Here is a 16082-nt window from a genome sequence, read left to right on the forward strand (position 1 = left end):
TTGATCCACCTTATAAATATGTATTGATACTGCTAGCTAGGACAAACATTGAAACAAAGACAGCTCTGATTATTTCTCCTCACCATTGCCTTTCCCCGCATTGTCAGGCTGGCTCAATCGGAGAGAAGTTTTTGCTTGGTTATCTATGTTATCTAACCCTATCGTTGTCGTGGAAAGTGATCGATTCGTTATGCATCTCCCAATGCAGTAATTAATTTGACCACAGTCTTTTATCCGATCCTTGCAAGGTTTATATCAATAACGATTATCCTAAGAACTAATTCTGTTTGGATTGTACAAGTTGTGCAGTAAATGAGCCGGTCCCAAAACAGCCCGCATACCTCCAGACCAACACCAGATTGTCACACAGAGAATCTCTCGTTTGTCACCTGTCGCCTGTCTCACTTACTTAAGATTACCACGTAATAGGCTCTGTCCTCAGTCATCTGTCTAGTAAAAAGTCTGCATCTTCATCAACCAAGGAGTCCAAAATGGCGCCGATCGCAATGAACTACTTCGAAAAGGCCCAAAGCACCTTCAAGCCTCCATTGATTGCCAACGAGAATGCCTTTCTGGGGGATATTGCCACAAGGTAGGAACAGCATCAGAATAAATGATCCACCAGACTTTTCTGTATCAGTTCAGACTTGTTAGCTAATACGTTGAACGTCAAAACGTGCAGTGAAAAACACGACCCCGAAAAACCCATCTCCTGCGGGCTGTATCGTCTTGAAAAGGGAACACCCCTCGTCTACGAATACACGTACCATGAGATGAAGATCATCCTGGAAGGCGAATTCGAGATCTCGGATGAGACAGGCCAGAAAGTGACTGCGAAACCGGGCGATGTCTTTTATTTCCCCAAGGGCGCGAAGATTACTTTTAGTACTCCGTCGTATGGGTTGGCTTTTTACGTATGTGCTTTCCTTTTCCTCTTTGCATTTTGCTGCGTGGGGTTAAGATTTCTGAAGAATGACGTGGCTGATATGTGGTGATAGACTGGGCAGCGGAAGGAAGGCGCTGCTTGAAAAGAGCTGGAGATGGATCCCGGCTTGGGCTTGACGGTGGATGGTGTTGAGTGGTCGGTCGGTATGATATGGTTAAAGGTTCAGCTTAGTCTTCAAGGCACCGATTGATGGAATAAGAATAAAATTTAGGTGATAAATTGATCATGTTACATCGCTAGCTCAGGTTTCACGTAAAAACTACCCGTAGGTTTAACCTCTATTATTATGCTATTAGAAAATAGCTAGGCCTGCATTCCGAGTAAACGTTTGTCTTCGCAAAGCAATCAATATTTGAAGTCCTTTTTTTTGTGTGTGTGTGTGTGTGTGTGTATTTGATAGTTTTTGGGGTAAACGTCTGAAGTGTGCAGTGCAGTAAACAAACAGTGGATACCGCACCACTCTGCAGATCAATTGCACAGGCATTAGCAGCCCCAAATGCCGAGCAATGAGCGGCCCAGATCGAGACTAAGCGACAGGGCTGGCTGAGAGATCCAACAAAAGGTGGACATGAAGAAGCGTAATGAGGCTGTTGACGCGGCGCGGCTGATTGTTTCCCCAGCAACAGCGGCAAGGCGGGGGGCCCGACGGCCCTTGTTGTTATTGTGATTGTGATTGTCGGTGGTGGTTGCCGACTGCTGTGACTGATCACTCGTATTGCTCCTGGCTGCACCTGAACCTGAGCTGACCTACTCTGCCCCTGTCGCTCGAATACAACGATTCTCTTCGTCTTCTCTTCTCTTGCCTCCCGTCTCTTGTCGGTGTCGAATCGTGTTTTTAGTGTTTAGTGTAGCCCGCCTAGTGGACTCGCTGATAGCGATAAGTGGCATCCCCGCTGTTACGTGCCAGCATCCTCCGCCATCGAGCTACGAGATAACTCTCGCAACATGGCTGCTGCCAATCTCTCGCGAGATCCGGCTGCAAAGCCCAGTCCTCTCCAGCTTCCCCATCCTCCACCGCTCCTGCACACACGCGCCAGCTACGACGGCTACGACCGCCCCTCGACGCCGACGCAGAGCCAACATGACTTCACGAGCCCTGTCCAGACGCCCACGGGCAGTCCCAGCAAGAACAAAGTGCCCCCTGGAGCCTTGAATCTACCCAGTGTGTTCGAAAAAGCGATGAAACTGGCTCCAACATCGCCTACAAAGCTAGCGTTCGGTACTTCTGGCTCGCCAGGAAAGGGGCTATCAGTCCTTGAGGATTTTAATGAGAGCGTTTTGCATAAAGATATTCATCAGACTCCCGGCAGTCCGACACGACGGTCGAACAAGGAAAATGCACCACCAAATATCTCGCGGTTGGGGAAGGATCTTGGGCTTAATTCTGCTGCGGCCTCGCGGTTGGAGCAGTATCAGCAGCGTGACCCAGATAGTTTGCGGAAACCACAAACTCAGACGACGCGTGGGCTGACCCCAGAGGAGCTCGAGAAGCTCCAGCAGCCCAAAGTCAAACGACTGGCCAATGTGACGCAGCTCTGTACGTTTGGGTTTCTAGTCTTTTGATTTATAGGTTTTATCTAACGTTCTTACAGACTTCCTCGATCACTACTTTGACATTCTCAGCTACGTACACAACCGACAGAATCGGTACAACCAGTTCAAGGCCGCCTACCCTGCACCTCCCGAGACTCCAGTCGAAGAATACGAGCCAGCCTTACAGAAGTATCTCGGTCGCGAACGCGCCAATTTGCGTAGACGACGTACTCGACTTTGCCATGCCGATTTCCAAATCCTGACACAGGTGGGCCAAGGCGGCTATGGACAGGTTTATCTTGCACAAAAGAAGGACACGCGTGAGGTGTGCGCATTGAAGATCATGAGCAAGAAGCTTCTTTTCAAACTCGACGAGATCCGCCACATCCTTACCGAGCGAGACATTCTAACAGCAGCAAAGAGTGAATGGCTTGTGAAGTTGCTTTATGCTTTCCAAGACGACAGCCAGATTTATCTTGCTATGGAATACGTTCCTGGTGGCGATTTCCGAACTCTACTTAACAACACAGGCGTGTTGCACAACCGTCATGCACGTTTCTACGTTGCTGAAATGTTTAGCTGTGTCGATGCCTTGCATAGTCTGGGATATATCCATCGAGATCTCAAGCCAGAGAACTTTCTGATTGACGGCACTGGGCATGTGAAACTAACTGACTTCGGCCTGGCCGCTGGAATGCTTAGCCCAGGAAAGATTGAGTCTATGCGCATTAAGTTGGAGGAAGTCGGTAATACATCCGTACCGTTCGGCCGTCCAATGGAGCAGCGTACGGCGGCAGAACGACGTGAAGGTTATCGCTCACTGCGAGAAAGGGACGTTAACTATGCAAACTCGATCGTGGGATCACCCGATTATATGGCGCCAGAAGTGTTGAAGGGTCAAGAGTATGACTTTACTGTCGATTACTGGAGCTTGGGCTGTATGTTGTTCGAAGCCCTGGCAGGCTACCCTCCATTTGCTGGCGCCACTGTTGAAGAGACGTGGTCGAACTTGAAGCGGTGGCAGAAGGTCCTGCGAAAACCTCAATATGAGGATCCAAACTATTTCCTATCTCGGCGTACTTGGGATCTGATTACTCGGCTCGTTGCGGCCAAGGAAACACGGTTGAAAAACATACAGCAAGTCCATGGCCATGAATACTTTGCAGAAGTCGACTTCAGCAAGTTACGTGAACGGCCGGCGCCATTTGTGCCAGAGCTAGACTCAGAAACAGACGCTGGCTATTTCGATGACTTCACCAATGAGGCGGACATGGCGAAGTATAAAGAAGTACACGATAAGCAGAGAGCCCTGGAAGAAATGGCCGAGCGCGATGACAAGATGAGCAAGGGATTGTTTGTCGGCTTCACTTTCCGGTATGACTTTTTTCCACTATATTCATAGTCTCTTACTGACAATATCACAGACATCGCAAGCCAGCAATCGAAGACGGCCGAAGCAGTCCCAGGAAATCAATCCTATCAGATGGCACCTTTGGAACCATCTTCTAGATCTTCCTTTTAGTTTCCGGTCGAATGAGCGGGCTCTCGACTGGGACCTTTTTTTTTCTTAGCTTGACTTTACAGCAGCGAGTATATTTCCTTCTGTGAGTGGATCACCATTGTAATTGATTACTCTTTCATCAGCCGATGCATTGGCTTTCCGCTGCGTCGGCTATATTTCGGCTGCTTTTCTCGCTGTATTATCTAACAGATCGAGAGATGGGACTGTTTATTCTGTTTAGTGCTGTGTTCATGCATTTGTTTTGTTCTTTGTTCGTCTTTTTCTTCGTGTATGTATGAGTATTATTGATCCTATGATAGAGCAACTGTGTGCAATGCCAAATATTATATATTTTATTGTTGGTAAATACGCACTATTCTGGTCTAAATTATCAATTTAAACTCTAAAGAACTCTGATTTATCATAAGTTTAATTGATCTGTCGATGGTTATATATTCTTTCACAGGCATTGGCTTTGTCGAATTACCACCTCGGTAGCGGTCCCTCTAGATTCTCTATATGCACTGTTCTAATTTCTCTAGTCTCACTCGTTCAAATTGAGGTACAAATCAAGACAGAAATTGATATAATGATACAAATAAGCTTCCATTTCCCTGGATTGTGCAATTAATCAATGTCACAGCTCAAGACGAGCCCGCCTCCCTGACCAACTTGAGAATCTCGGACTCGTTGTCGCCAACTGTAGCCCTTCCATTAACCCAATCAACCACCTATTTACATCACCGATGATTAGCCGACAATTCAATTCATTTCCATTCATCCTCGTTGAAAAGACAAAGAGGTTGGATTTTTGTGCGGATGAGTACATACCACAGGCCTAATAAACCCTCTATCCCCAAATTCCTTCAACTTCTTCAGCGCATCCGCCTTATCTTTAGCCCCTTCCATAACCGCGGAGGGATTAACCCCCTTTGCCTGCAAGTAGTCGATAATGCTGTTTAACTGGTCACTAGTCGGCACAGCCTCGGTCACGTCCAGTTCGAATTCGCCGCGCAGTTCTTTTTGTAGTTTGTTGTGATCGCTGTGGTCGCTGGCTTGATCGATTGTAGCGGTTTCGCCGGCATTCGCAGATGCAGTGCGCAGGATGTTGAGAACACGAGTAGATGTCGGTAGCGAGGGCTTGTGGAAGAGGGTTATTACATCGACGGATTTGGGCTGTAGAGAGGGTTAGATGATATCAGTCGAACTGGAGGGATGGAGGGGACGGAGGGAATGGGGGACGTACAAAGCGGAACATGATGGAAATTTGTTTGTTGTTTTTTGCGTGTTTGATGGGTTGTAGTAAATGTGCCGGATTCTGTTGTATGCAGGGTTGGATTGTTAACGTAGTGATGTGAGTTGAGGTAAAGTGTGAGAAGAGAATTATTGGACGTTCTCAATTGTCGTTCGGAGTTGATGACCTTGCTGGGTCGGCACGCTACGTCATTGGTGGAGCTCTCCACGTAGTGACCACCGCAGCTTGGAATATCCAACTTGTTGAGACTGCAGGCCTGTAATTGCATCTATTGATTTGAGAGTAGACAATTGTTCTTGATAAGATTGAACCGATTTTGAATGACGTACAGACATGTTGTATTTTATAATAATGTATACTTGTCAAATTTCAATGTGATTGGTTAAGGTATTATTTCAGCCAATGAGAATGCTCGACTGGTGACACAGCTTTCATTCTGCATCGAATGAACCAAAACCGACGTTAATAAATACAATTTAGGAGACTCTATTTTCCAACAATGTATTTATGGTTCGTGGTTTGATCTATCACATTCATCTCCAAGCTTCGAGGCGATGCGGAGATAAGGATGATGTATTGGCGCGGCAGGTGATTGGCGCAACCCGCAGTCAACCTCCTTTCTAACATCACCTCTGCCACTCCCTCACCAATAATAAATCACCCAATCGACCAAGACAAATCGAATGTTTGAAAAGGAGAAGGCGGGAGGGGGCGGGGAAAGAAGACGGAAATAGCGCTGAACATGGATTCTATAACATCCTCGCCGCCGCGTCAGCTGGCAGACGGCCTGCTCTTCATCAACATGGGCGGCCGTCCGGAAATCACAGATCAATCCACCCATAAATTAGTGAGAGCACATGTGATGCGTAAATACAAAAGGGATAGACGGAAGCAGAAAGAACAGGAACAAAGCGAGAGAAGACGGAAGTCAAACTCCTCTCAATCGGACACTGTTCATCAAGACAGCACAGCAAGCAATATTTTCCAAAGCAAAAGTGAACCCCCGGAGACACTTGCATTTTCGAATACGTATAATGCAGCATTTGATGTGGATGCAGTACACAATTCTATAATTAATTTCTTGCCGGCTATGGATGCAAGACTGAATCCAGTTCATGGTCTTTCGATCCCAGCAACTCCACGCGTTCTTATGTTGCTAAGTCAGGGTAGGTCTCGCAGCCCGATGTGCTTCCAGACACCTTGACCTAAAAAACATTCCATTATATAATTCACAATTCAATCGCTCCACCAGTATGCTAACAGTTTGTCAGGTATAACAAACTCTATCCGAACCTCAGTCCACTCAGACCCAACAAACACATACAAGCTATATTGTATGGGGAACCCAGCCTGGACTTTCATGTCCATCTCATATTCAGCAGCTCGTTTGGAGGTCTTGAAAAATGAAGATAACCAAGAAAGTGCATACTACCTTTCAAGATCACGATCTGCTATGAATGAAATTATTACTACTTCTCCAAATGAAGTCGAAGACTCCACCATTGTGGCAGTATCCTGTCTTTCAAACATAGCGGTATGTATAACCTATACTACCTGAAGACTTTTCTGATTATTCTCATTAGTGCCTGAGTGGATCGGTTTCGGATGCATTGGTTCATATTAATGGCCTGCAACGAATGGTTGAACTCCGAGGAGGGCTCAATAATCTGGGGCTGTCAGGAATCACACGCAGGATGGTTCAATGGTATGTTCAGTAACCGTCACAGTAGAATTGGATGTTAACCAATTACAGGTCGGATCTCCTGTGCAGCGCAACTTTCCAAACCAAACCTCGATTACCACGTTGGCAATTCGAAAACATGCCACCCTTGTCGACATTTTTACCTGAGACGACATCGACTTCTGACTTTTATGAACCTCCCTTTAACTCGGTGTTAAAGGATACGGCAATTCTGTCGAATCGAGTAGAGGTTCTAGATGTGCTTAAAAATTTACATGAACTCACTACTTTTTTGAATCTTTCCAATATCAAGGAGCTTCCATTTGAAGCCGCTTATCCGGATCGCCTGTACGGTGTTGAACACAAGGTATTGTGTTTAATTGCCGAAGAAGAGAAAGAAGAAGTGGACACTGCGAACCGCTATCAACAACACGATATTACCAGGCTTCTACTTCGTGTGAGCTTACTCTACATATACACGAATCTACGACAAACCCCTATTGGAGGAAAACTGCGCAGAAGATTAGTCAAACGACTGCAAGAATTCTTGAATTGCAGCACCAATCTGCCACTGTTGATGGCGACATTTCCTGCCGAGATGCTTTGGACTTCCTTCCTTGGCTCGTATGCCGCTACAGGTACTGACTATCAGTCCTATTTCATTGAAATAACAGAGGCTTTGTCTAGGGGTAACAGTCTCCTATCCTGGGCCCACATCATCTCTTTTTTGAACAGTCTGCCGGTTCTGGAAGATTCTTGCAGGAAAGCTTGCAACAGAATATGGATGGATAATATCGGAACACCTCATAGCATGCAACGCTAATTGTCGATACGTTTTTATAATATTTAATTCCCTGTTTAATGCAGTTTATACGGTATCAAAAATGTGCTCTCAAGCTTTGTACACAGAAATGAAAAATTCTAATTGCGCCCTTGATTCAGGCTCACTGATGAAATATCAGATTTCGGAATGGCTTCCAGCACACGAATCATCCTATTTGCAAGCATGTATTAGTCCAACATCTATAATATACATACTGTATTTACTTTATTAGTATAGTCGAGAAGTGGATGCTCACCGACTGAGTCCCTCCTCCAAAATATCCCTCTGTTGACTGAATACAAGCCTAAAGTGGCCCTTGGATTCGCCATGTTCCTCACATGGATGAATACCAACGCCTGCATCTAGCATCTTCTGTGCCAATGCATATTCGGCGTCGTTTTCATCTTGAGAATCACCACTCGTGTCTACAAGCCAGGGACTGAGGTCAATGTACAGGAAGAAGCCGGCATTACTACCACCATTTCATCATCAGAATTCCAACTCCATGTAGTCATTCGTATTTCAGCTTTATGGAAAGGTTGAGAGACTTACCTTCCACTATGGTATTTTATTCCAGCCCGGTCTAGAATCTGTGAAGTGCACTGTCGAGCTTCATTCAACAGTTGTCGGGAAATATTGATGAAGGACTTTACAAACTCCCGATCTTCTAGAATTGCTGTAGCAATTGCGATTGACATGCCAGATGGGTTGTGAAATCGCATGTTACAGGAAACTGCTTTTCTCAAAAGTGTGCTCTGTGTGATCAAGCAACCAAGACGAAGACCGGCAGCGCCAAAATCCTGATATATCCTTTTTTTTAGCATATATATGCACCAATTGCCAAGTTAAATAAGGAAAGGTTGGTTCTGGCTTACCTTACTCATTCCGTAAAACACATGTAATCGATCTGGATCAATCAATCCGGTACTATCAATTGACAAAACAGACGAAAAGCCGATGGAGCGTTCGTCATTTGAGTTTGTTTCTCCGTAAACTGATAATCCGTACACCTCATCGCTTATCATATGAATCGAGTTTCTTTGACAGAAACCCATGAGTTCACGTAGTGATGAAGGGGGGAAACAGCGGCCTATTGGATTATTTCAAAAATGAGTAAGTTATTAACATTATTCAAGCGCAATGAGTACACCGCATACCAAGAGGATTATGCGGATTCACAATCAGTAGCGCTTTAACCTTGATTCCTTTGTCTTTCAGCGCGTTTTCTAAAGCAATTTGATACTTGGGCACCGCATCTGTTCCAAACGGATCTACACCGTCCATATCGGCGTACACAATGTTCAGATCCGCGGTATTTCCGAAGTCGAGCTCGAACCGCCCGTAAACGGGTCGACTGACCAGTATCCCGTCCCCGGGATTCCCGATACTACAAGCAACAAGCTCATGGATCGCAGTCAACCCGGAGGCGGTGATTATTTGCTCGGGTTTTATAGGGTTGAATGGGTGGAAGTATTCGTTTAGATGCCGTGCCATTGCAATAGGGAAACGAGGTCCGCCCATTGTACTGAAACGATACAGGAAAGCTTCCCTCGGGATCGAGACCTGTAGTATAGCTAGTTAAAGCTGACGATGGAGAGGATAGCATTATGTGCGAAAGATCAAGTAGCTTACATTTTCAGCCACATAAGCGGCGAGTTCATCCTGTACATGATTCTGCGTATGAGAGTTAGGATGGATGTTGATGTTACTTTTCAGTGACAAAGGAACATACGTTTTCTGCTGTTGCAAATGATATTACTCCCGAAGGATTTGTGACAGAGTCATAGCGATTGTTACCACCAGGTGCAAATCGCCAAGGAATATCCTGACTCGTTGCACTCTTGAGTCCTCTTTGTGACAGCATTTCAACGCGTTAATGTGCTCAGGTGATGATCTAATTCTTAATTTTGTCAAACAAAAACTAGATGTATTGGATATTGAAAGAGAGGTATTGATGAGAATGAGAATTTTCAAGATATCAGAAAGAAAAACTATGAATAATAATTACTTATCAAATCCCAAACACGGCAAACAAACGAGTCATGCTTCTCCGTTCCTGACTAGCACTCCCCTCGACCAAATTCCACAAGAGGAAAGCGGTCGATTCATGGCTAATTGGGCAATTCTAAACATGGATAACGCTGAATGGGGAGAAATAAGTTGTATCCCCAGATGAGTTCTGTTCTTATCTGATTGGTTGAATATCAGAACGCTAGCCAGAAGTAGAAAACGCTGGACGGATCAAGCCTTAAGGTTATTTTCAGCCAGTCATATGATGCGAACTTCCCGATAGGACTCTCTATCATTGGCCGACTAGAAACTAAATGATAGGCTAGCCATGTCTGGACAAAGCTGCTGTAGATCTAGATCGACCTTACTGAGACCATTCCGGAAACGGCATGAGCCACCCAACAGTCTCTTTCAGGATGCTCTGCGATTGGTTGATATTCTCTGACATAATCCAGCGCCTAACCAGAAAACAGGAAACGCTGATCCAGAAACTAGTCGTGGCCAGTGGATAAGGAGACGCCGTAGAGTGACAGCTCGTGCATGCACTAGCAGCAAATATGGCCAATGCTGGGAAATGAAAGGGCAGAGATAAAGCTTCCTCTGCTCTAACCCAGGTACTCGCTATCAGATATCAACCTTTACTGCATTCATTACGTTCGACGAATCGTGGTAATCGATAATGCAGATTTGGCATTCTGCCGGATCACGATAAATGATAGTCATTTGCTATCTTTATCAGAGATAGCTGGGTATAAATGCAACGTCACTTCTCTCCTAAAACCCCATGCAGGTGCATACATGTACAATTGATGTAACACTGCATTGCGTATAAAGAATAGTGTGTGACCTCACATCATCAACTATTACACCGTTAGGAACGACATCGTCGCAATGTCTACTTTTCACAATAGTGCGGCCACTGATGAGAAGACTGCTCAAGATGGCGATGCAAGAATTCTTTCAGAGAGTTTCAACGACAGAGGAGACATAGAGGGTCATATCAGCTCCGAATTCGAAGAAAAAACCGAGCTCAGACAAGGTCTGCATCAGCGACATATTCAGATGATTGCCTTGGCTGGCACAATCGGCACTGGCTTATTCCTCTCCTCTGGACAAGCAATAGCAAGATCCGGCCCATTGGGGGCATGGCTTGCCTACTCGACTATCGGAGCTTCTTTATTCGCCGTCGTTCTGGCGGTTGGAGAAATGGGCGCTCTTGTTCCTCTCAATGGAGGTATTGTTCGTTACGCTGAAAACTTTGTTGACCCGGCTCTTGCCTTTGCAAATGGATGGAATGAGATATATGCACATGCTGTGTCGATTCCTTCCGAAATTACAGCTGCTGCGGTGATTGTGGACTTTTGGTCGACTCTCAACAACGGCATCTGGATTACGATCTTTGGGGTTCTTATGCTGTGTAGTGCTCTGGTGTTTGTTCGGGTTTATGGCGAGCTGGAATTCGGTTTTTCGATATTGAAGATTATGCTAGTCATTGGAGTCGACATCATGGTATGTTGTTCACCCTCATAATATAATAATCTACTGATATAATGATTCTTTCTGATGTTCTTCACGATAGTCCCTCGTTATAACTTGCGGTGGGGGTCCTGATCATCAAAGTATTGGGTTCCAATACTGGCGAAACCCCGGCCCCTTCGTGCAGTACCTTGCTATACAAGGTTCTCTTGGTCGTTTCCTTGGATTTTGGAAGAGTGCCAACTCTGCTTTATACGCATACTCCGGAATAGAAAATTTCACCATAGCGGCAGCTGAATTGAAGTCACCAAGACAGTCTATCCCGCTCGCTGCGAAGCGAGTCTTCTGGAAGATCGTGATTTTCTACGGTACTAAAACACTCCTAGAGGAACAGTGTGGCATTTCTGACATGTAAAACACAGTTATTACCATTTTTATGGTTGGCTTGATTGTCCCATCAAATGACCCCAGCCTTCTTGATTCCACTGGAAATGCGAACCAATCTCCATTTGTCATAGCTGCACGTCGAGCTGGTATCAGTGCAATTCCTTCAATCATCAATGCTGTCGTATTAACTTCCGCATGGTGAGTTCCATGCCTCTCCACACTATTTGCAACTCCTTTTCCTAATCCAAAGCTACCCCTCGTAAAGGTCTGCTGGCAATTCCAGTCTCCTAGGCGGCTCCCGTATCCTCTATGGAATGGGACGAGAAGGCCACGCACCTTCAATCTTCACTCGTGTCAACCGATTCGGCATTCCATACCTCTCCGTCTCCTTTTTTGGAGTGTTTATGTGTCTATCATACATGTCGCTGTCAAAGACAGCCGCCGAAGTCTTTACTTGGCTCCAGGATTTGGTTTCTATTGCAACGCTGGTGAACTGGATGGTGATATGTACTGTGTATCTTCGTTTTTTCTACGGCTGCAAGAAACAGAACATTTCCCGCAAGGAACTCCCATGGGCGGCTCCGTTTCAGCCGTATATTACTTGGGCTTCGCTCACACTATTTGTCCTGCTTTTGCTTACGGGTGGATGGTCTACTTTTCTGCATGGGCAGTATGTATCTCCTTCCTTTCTTTTTCTTTCTGCTTCTAAACGGGCACTCAAGACTGACGAGAATCCTTGGTTTTATAGCTGGGTTACCGAAAGTTTCATATCCTCCTACCTTAACATCCCCATCTTTTTCGCCTTGTACTTTGGATACAAACTATTCTACAAGACAAGTGTCATCCCATTACAAGATATACCAATCAGAGCCTTTATTGAAATGGCAAACCAAAACCCCGAGCCGGCTCTGAAACCCAAGAAGGGCTTGATGAAGTTGAATGTGCTGTGGGGTTAAAGTCAACACATAAGGTTGCACCCGCTTGTTGAGAATATGTATTTCGGGGAATATAAATGAATATCTTAGAAGAACTCTCCACAAAAAACATACAAGTAACACATATGAAAGTAACAAATGATCTGTGTAATAACATGTTGATATAAAGTTCTTGCACAAATGTTGATGCTCACCGCCTTGGGCAAAATTGCTGCAGACACGGACCTCGGCGCCAGTGTTTGCGGGGAGTCGGTTCATCTTACTATCATTCTCCCTGCGATTCCGAGCTTCGCATCTTGTTTCATGTAATTCCTTCTGCAGAATTCCATATTCTGGGTTAATTTAGGTCCATCCCCTCATAATTGCTTGTTGAGATTGATTCCCCTCGCAATTCGGCAAAATGTCGTTTCGGGCCCCGTTAGTCGTCCCCGCGCTGAAGAAGCATACCGCAACAGTCATTATGGCCCATGGTCTTGGAGATAGGTTCGTCGATTATGCTGCACGTAATACGGCTTTTATGCTCAATGTCACTAATATTGGTTTTTTTATAGTGGCGCTGGTTGGTATGGCCCTCGACTCCGCATAAACACCAAATAATTGATCATCGAAGGGTTGGTCTCGCGCAGAACTGGAGACGTCGAAACAAATTCGATGAAGTTTCCTTCATCTTCCCGAATGCGCCGGTGATTCCAATTACAGTCGTACGTGGCACGTTGGACTAGAGGGATATTCATAAGACTAACGAGGGTGGCAGAATATGGGCATGAGCATGCCTGGTTGGTATGACATTACTCACCTTGGCCAAGATGTATGAACCCAATTCACAACAACAACATTATCATCATCATGATGGAAGCCGCCGCTGACTTGAGCAGCTAGGATATGAGAGTGCACAAGCCAATCAAGACGAGCCCGGCATCTTGTCCTCCCGCGACTACTTCAATTCTCTGATCAAGGAAGAAATCGACAAGGGAATCGACCCGTCGCGCATCGTGCTTGGCGGATTCTCACAAGGTGGAGCAATAGCTGTTTTCACCGGTATCACGAATTCCCTTAAACTGGGTGGTGTTTTCGGTTTATCTTGCTATCTGCTGCTAGCCGACAAGCTCAAGGCGTTGTCGCCGAAGGGTGAGCTTCCAAACCAAAAGACGCCATTTTTCCTGGCGCACGGTACGGATGATGATGTTGTCCAATTCCACTTTGGTGAGAAGAGCAGCGAGCGCCTGAAGAGCTTGGGATTTGATGTTGATTTCCACAGCTACCCGTATGTTTGAGACAGCTACTTCTTTCCCTTTCGTTAAGATAGAATTGCTGATCAAAGAATTTATATAGCGGCCTCACTCATTCGGCAGAACCGAAGGAGATTGAAGATCTCGAAAATTTCATCGCCAAGTGCCTCCCGCCCAAGCCAGAAGCAGAGACAGCTGGGCTCTAACTCGGTAATACTGGAGGAACGAGCTTGAGATTAAGCACGACAACGACCGTCACGCTCGGCTTTTTTATGTTTCTTGTCGCGTATTCATTGAGCAGATTTACCCATAGAAGCAATGAACCCAGAGCGGGTGTTAAATAAAGAAATAATTATCTAGCCCAGATGATATTGATCAAATATATCTTCGAACAAGCTCAACAATAATAACTGTCTAAATGTGTTGAGCCATGACCGTAAAGTTATCAATTGATTGTTGCAGGAGCTCCCTGTAGCCAGTAAGACAGTCGAACAGTCAATACAACCATTTCCGAATGCCGACTGCACCAGCTAAGAGCTTTTAGGAAAGACATGCAGCAAATCTGGTTTCGGACTCAAGAAAACCCCTTCCATAGGTTGCACTAAGCTTTACGAACCAATTGCAAACCAATGACATTTGCAGTTATCCATCCGTGATGCAACTCTATTTAGCCTCCACATGCCCCAGGCATCAAGTGATGATGTATTCTCCTAGATCTTCAACCCCATCGATAATTCCTGGCAATTGATTTATGGTGCGTTCATATTGACACTTTGGATTGTTTGTTTATTTTTTGAATATCTAATTGCTTATTATAATATCCTTCCTAAATATCGAAAGTCATGACGACATCAAAGAACAAAAAACCTACCGATGGCGACAAGAAAGACTTTCGGTCAACACTGGGTCAAGACATTCGCGCAGTATTCTCTGTGCCCGTGAATGGCGCCAGGGATCCATGCGAGCTCTGGACGGCAGTTGCACCGACTCTAGGCGAGCTCACAGGTGGCCTGGTTGGACGATCCTTTAAACCGCAGCGCGACATTGGTGATTTGTCTGGCAAAGTGATTCTCATAACCGGCGGTGAGTTGATATAATAACAAACATACATACATGTATATTATGCAAAACCAGATATTAATGCGCTGAATAGGAAACACTGGTTTGGGCAAAGAGACAATCCTCGAGCTAGCCAGACATAACCCATCACGAATCTATCTCGCTGCTCGGACAGAATCCAAAGCACGCGATGCCATCAAGTCTATCCATGACGAGCTATCCAAATCATCGTCATCACAACCCGTAGATATACAGTACATCCAACTTGACCTCGCCTCCTTCCCCTCCATCAAAGCTGCCGCCGCGCAATTCACGCTCGAAAACACACGACTAGACCGTCTCGTGCTTAACGCCGGCATTATGGGTGAAGCAGCCGTGACCACGCCGCAGGGCCACGAGATCCAGTTCGGCACAAACCACGTTGGGCATTTCCTACTCACCAAGCTTCTTCTCCCCACGCTCCTCAAGACGGCGACGGCAGATGGCGGCAGCGCGGATGTGCGCGTTGTCAGTGTGAGTAGTGTGGGCAATAATTTGGCGCCGGCAGGCAACGGGCTCTTCGAGACGATGACTTCGACGGAGAAGCTATTGGGGTTAAGTACATGGCAGCGCTACGGCGTGAGCAAGGCAGCTAACATCCTCTTTGCGATGGAGCTTGCAAGACGACACCCGGAAATCAAGGCTGTTGCCGTGCATCCGGGCGTCGTGTCAACGGCGTTGTATGATGGGACGCGGCAATCGAATTTGACTGCAAGGTATTTCCTGGCGCCCACTATGAAGTTGGCTTTTAGATCTCCACAGTCGGGTGCATTGAGTCAGCTCTGGGCCGTTGCTGGTGCTAGGCAGGAAGAGTTGGTAAATGGTGGGTATTACACACCGGTTGGGTATCAGATTACACGAAATAGGTTCTTGAAGGAGAGAGATTTGGCTCAGAAGTTATGGGATTGGACGGATAAGGAGGTTGAGAGAGTGTAAATTGGAAATCTATACTTTGAATTTCTTATATAAATGCATTTTTCTCTCTACGTCTACAATTTGTAGACATGCCATTCACATATGCAAAGTCTTGATATTAGAAGACAACGCCTGAGTTAATAAATTTTTAGGATTTCTTTGCCAGCAGCCGTCTGCATTTTTGAAAAGTAGGATAGTGACATTACATTCAGGAAAAAATGGTATTTGCGTCGTGGATAGATCTCGTCGCGTCAGGGGGATCAAAAGAAAAAGAGAATAAAAATGCCCATCAC

At 45.7% G+C, this 16082-nt stretch overlaps 9 protein-coding genes across 9 annotated transcripts; 6 read left to right on the forward strand and 3 right to left on the reverse strand.

Moving 5' to 3' along the window:
• The first annotated feature begins 316 nt into the window (after nucleotides 1–316).
• BGW36DRAFT_367823 (RmlC-like cupin domain-containing protein) lies at nucleotides 317–1132 on the forward strand. Its single transcript, XM_046214918.1, has 3 exons — nucleotides 317–592; nucleotides 683–914; nucleotides 999–1132. Exons 1-3 carry the CDS (start codon nucleotides 492–494, stop codon nucleotides 1026–1028), a joined length of 363 nt encoding a protein of 120 aa, XP_046078194.1. The 5' UTR covers nucleotides 317–491; the 3' UTR covers nucleotides 1029–1132.
• A 41-nt stretch (nucleotides 1133–1173) lies between these two features.
• BGW36DRAFT_367826 (uncharacterized protein) lies at nucleotides 1174–1487 on the reverse strand. Its single transcript, XM_046214919.1, has one exon. It carries the CDS (start codon nucleotides 1428–1430, stop codon nucleotides 1239–1241), a length of 192 nt encoding a protein of 63 aa, XP_046078195.1. The 5' UTR covers nucleotides 1431–1487; the 3' UTR covers nucleotides 1174–1238.
• A 161-nt stretch (nucleotides 1488–1648) lies between these two features.
• Nucleotides 1649–4347, forward strand: BGW36DRAFT_332828 (putative serine/threonine protein kinase). Its single transcript, XM_046212862.1, has 3 exons — nucleotides 1649–2483; nucleotides 2539–3853; nucleotides 3904–4347. Exons 1-3 carry the CDS (start codon nucleotides 1892–1894, stop codon nucleotides 3986–3988), a joined length of 1992 nt encoding a protein of 663 aa, XP_046078196.1. The 5' UTR covers nucleotides 1649–1891; the 3' UTR covers nucleotides 3989–4347.
• A 277-nt stretch (nucleotides 4348–4624) lies between these two features.
• Nucleotides 4625–5238, reverse strand: BGW36DRAFT_422128 (thioredoxin-like protein; the record flags this gene model as incomplete). Its single annotated transcript, XM_046219659.1, has 3 exons — nucleotides 4625–4711; nucleotides 4812–5156; nucleotides 5227–5238. 3 exons carry the CDS (start codon nucleotides 5236–5238, stop codon nucleotides 4625–4627), a joined length of 444 nt encoding a protein of 147 aa, XP_046078197.1.
• A 799-nt stretch (nucleotides 5239–6037) lies between these two features.
• On the forward strand, nucleotides 6038–7739 carry BGW36DRAFT_353979 (uncharacterized protein; the record flags this gene model as incomplete). Its single annotated transcript, XM_046213483.1, has 4 exons — nucleotides 6038–6401; nucleotides 6507–6769; nucleotides 6819–6940; nucleotides 6989–7739. 4 exons carry the CDS (start codon nucleotides 6038–6040, stop codon nucleotides 7737–7739), a joined length of 1500 nt encoding a protein of 499 aa, XP_046078198.1.
• A 252-nt stretch (nucleotides 7740–7991) lies between these two features.
• On the reverse strand, nucleotides 7992–9603 carry BGW36DRAFT_332831 (pyridoxal phosphate-dependent transferase; the record flags this gene model as incomplete). The annotated part of the gene is made up of 5 exons (XM_046212864.1): nucleotides 7992–8211; nucleotides 8292–8539; nucleotides 8615–8829; nucleotides 8897–9302; nucleotides 9472–9603. The coding sequence occupies 5 exons, from the start codon at nucleotides 9601–9603 to the stop codon at nucleotides 7992–7994; spliced, it is 1221 nt and encodes a 406-aa protein (XP_046078199.1).
• Nucleotides 9604–10270: 667 nt separating this feature from the next.
• BGW36DRAFT_367831 (amino acid permease/ SLC12A domain-containing protein) lies at nucleotides 10271–12702 on the forward strand. Its single transcript, XM_046214920.1, has 5 exons — nucleotides 10271–11258; nucleotides 11329–11593; nucleotides 11648–11810; nucleotides 11878–12282; nucleotides 12361–12702. Exons 1-5 carry the CDS (start codon nucleotides 10641–10643, stop codon nucleotides 12566–12568), a joined length of 1659 nt encoding a protein of 552 aa, XP_046078200.1. The 5' UTR covers nucleotides 10271–10640; the 3' UTR covers nucleotides 12569–12702.
• A 104-nt stretch (nucleotides 12703–12806) lies between these two features.
• Nucleotides 12807–14203, forward strand: BGW36DRAFT_367833 (putative phospholipase). Its single transcript, XM_046214921.1, has 6 exons — nucleotides 12807–13030; nucleotides 13099–13110; nucleotides 13158–13248; nucleotides 13302–13355; nucleotides 13423–13811; nucleotides 13880–14203. Exons 1-6 carry the CDS (start codon nucleotides 12948–12950, stop codon nucleotides 13980–13982), a joined length of 732 nt encoding a protein of 243 aa, XP_046078201.1. The 5' UTR covers nucleotides 12807–12947; the 3' UTR covers nucleotides 13983–14203.
• A 146-nt stretch (nucleotides 14204–14349) lies between these two features.
• On the forward strand, nucleotides 14350–15909 carry BGW36DRAFT_15650 (putative short-chain dehydrogenase/reductase family protein). The gene is made up of 3 exons (XM_046209554.1): nucleotides 14350–14530; nucleotides 14617–14859; nucleotides 14930–15909. The coding sequence occupies exons 2-3, from the start codon at nucleotides 14619–14621 to the stop codon at nucleotides 15808–15810; spliced, it is 1122 nt and encodes a 373-aa protein (XP_046078202.1). The 5' UTR covers nucleotides 14350–14530; nucleotides 14617–14618; the 3' UTR covers nucleotides 15811–15909.
• Nucleotides 15910–16082: the final 173 nt, after the last annotated feature.

Source organism: Talaromyces proteolyticus (genome assembly GCF_021365285.1).
Source record: "Talaromyces proteolyticus strain PMI_201 chromosome Unknown BGW36scaffold_1, whole genome shotgun sequence".
Taxonomy (NCBI): Eukaryota; Fungi; Ascomycota; class Eurotiomycetes; order Eurotiales; family Trichocomaceae; genus Talaromyces; species Talaromyces proteolyticus.

Coding starts and splice junctions, on each gene's coding strand:
- BGW36DRAFT_367823 (XM_046214918.1), top strand. CDS start 492: ATGGCGCCGATCGCAATGAACTACTTCGAAAAGGCCCAAAGCACCTTC. Junction 593..682: donor CTGGGGGATATTGCCACAAG/GTAGGAACAGCA, acceptor CAAAACGTGCAG/TGAAAAACACGACCCCGAAA. Junction 915..998: donor CGTATGGGTTGGCTTTTTAC/GTATGTGCTTTC, acceptor ATGTGGTGATAG/ACTGGGCAGCGGAAGGAAGG.
- BGW36DRAFT_367826 (XM_046214919.1), bottom strand. CDS start 1,430: ATGCCTGTGCAATTGATCTGCAGAGTGGTGCGGTATCCACTGTTTGTT.
- BGW36DRAFT_332828 (XM_046212862.1), top strand. CDS start 1,892: ATGGCTGCTGCCAATCTCTCGCGAGATCCGGCTGCAAAGCCCAGTCCT. Junction 2,484..2,538: donor GGCCAATGTGACGCAGCTCT/GTACGTTTGGGT, acceptor ACGTTCTTACAG/ACTTCCTCGATCACTACTTT. Junction 3,854..3,903: donor TTTGTCGGCTTCACTTTCCG/GTATGACTTTTT, acceptor ACAATATCACAG/ACATCGCAAGCCAGCAATCG.
- BGW36DRAFT_367831 (XM_046214920.1), top strand. CDS start 10,641: ATGTCTACTTTTCACAATAGTGCGGCCACTGATGAGAAGACTGCTCAA. Junction 11,594..11,647: donor GAAGATCGTGATTTTCTACG/GTACTAAAACAC, acceptor TGTAAAACACAG/TTATTACCATTTTTATGGTT. Junction 11,811..11,877: donor GTCGTATTAACTTCCGCATG/GTGAGTTCCATG, acceptor CCCCTCGTAAAG/GTCTGCTGGCAATTCCAGTC.
- BGW36DRAFT_367833 (XM_046214921.1), top strand. CDS start 12,948: ATGTCGTTTCGGGCCCCGTTAGTCGTCCCCGCGCTGAAGAAGCATACC. Junction 13,249..13,301: donor CGGTGATTCCAATTACAGTC/GTACGTGGCACG, acceptor CGAGGGTGGCAG/AATATGGGCATGAGCATGCC. Junction 13,812..13,879: donor GTTGATTTCCACAGCTACCC/GTATGTTTGAGA, acceptor GAATTTATATAG/CGGCCTCACTCATTCGGCAG.
- BGW36DRAFT_15650 (XM_046209554.1), top strand. CDS start 14,619: ATGACGACATCAAAGAACAAAAAACCTACCGATGGCGACAAGAAAGAC. Junction 14,860..14,929: donor AGTGATTCTCATAACCGGCG/GTGAGTTGATAT, acceptor TGCGCTGAATAG/GAAACACTGGTTTGGGCAAA.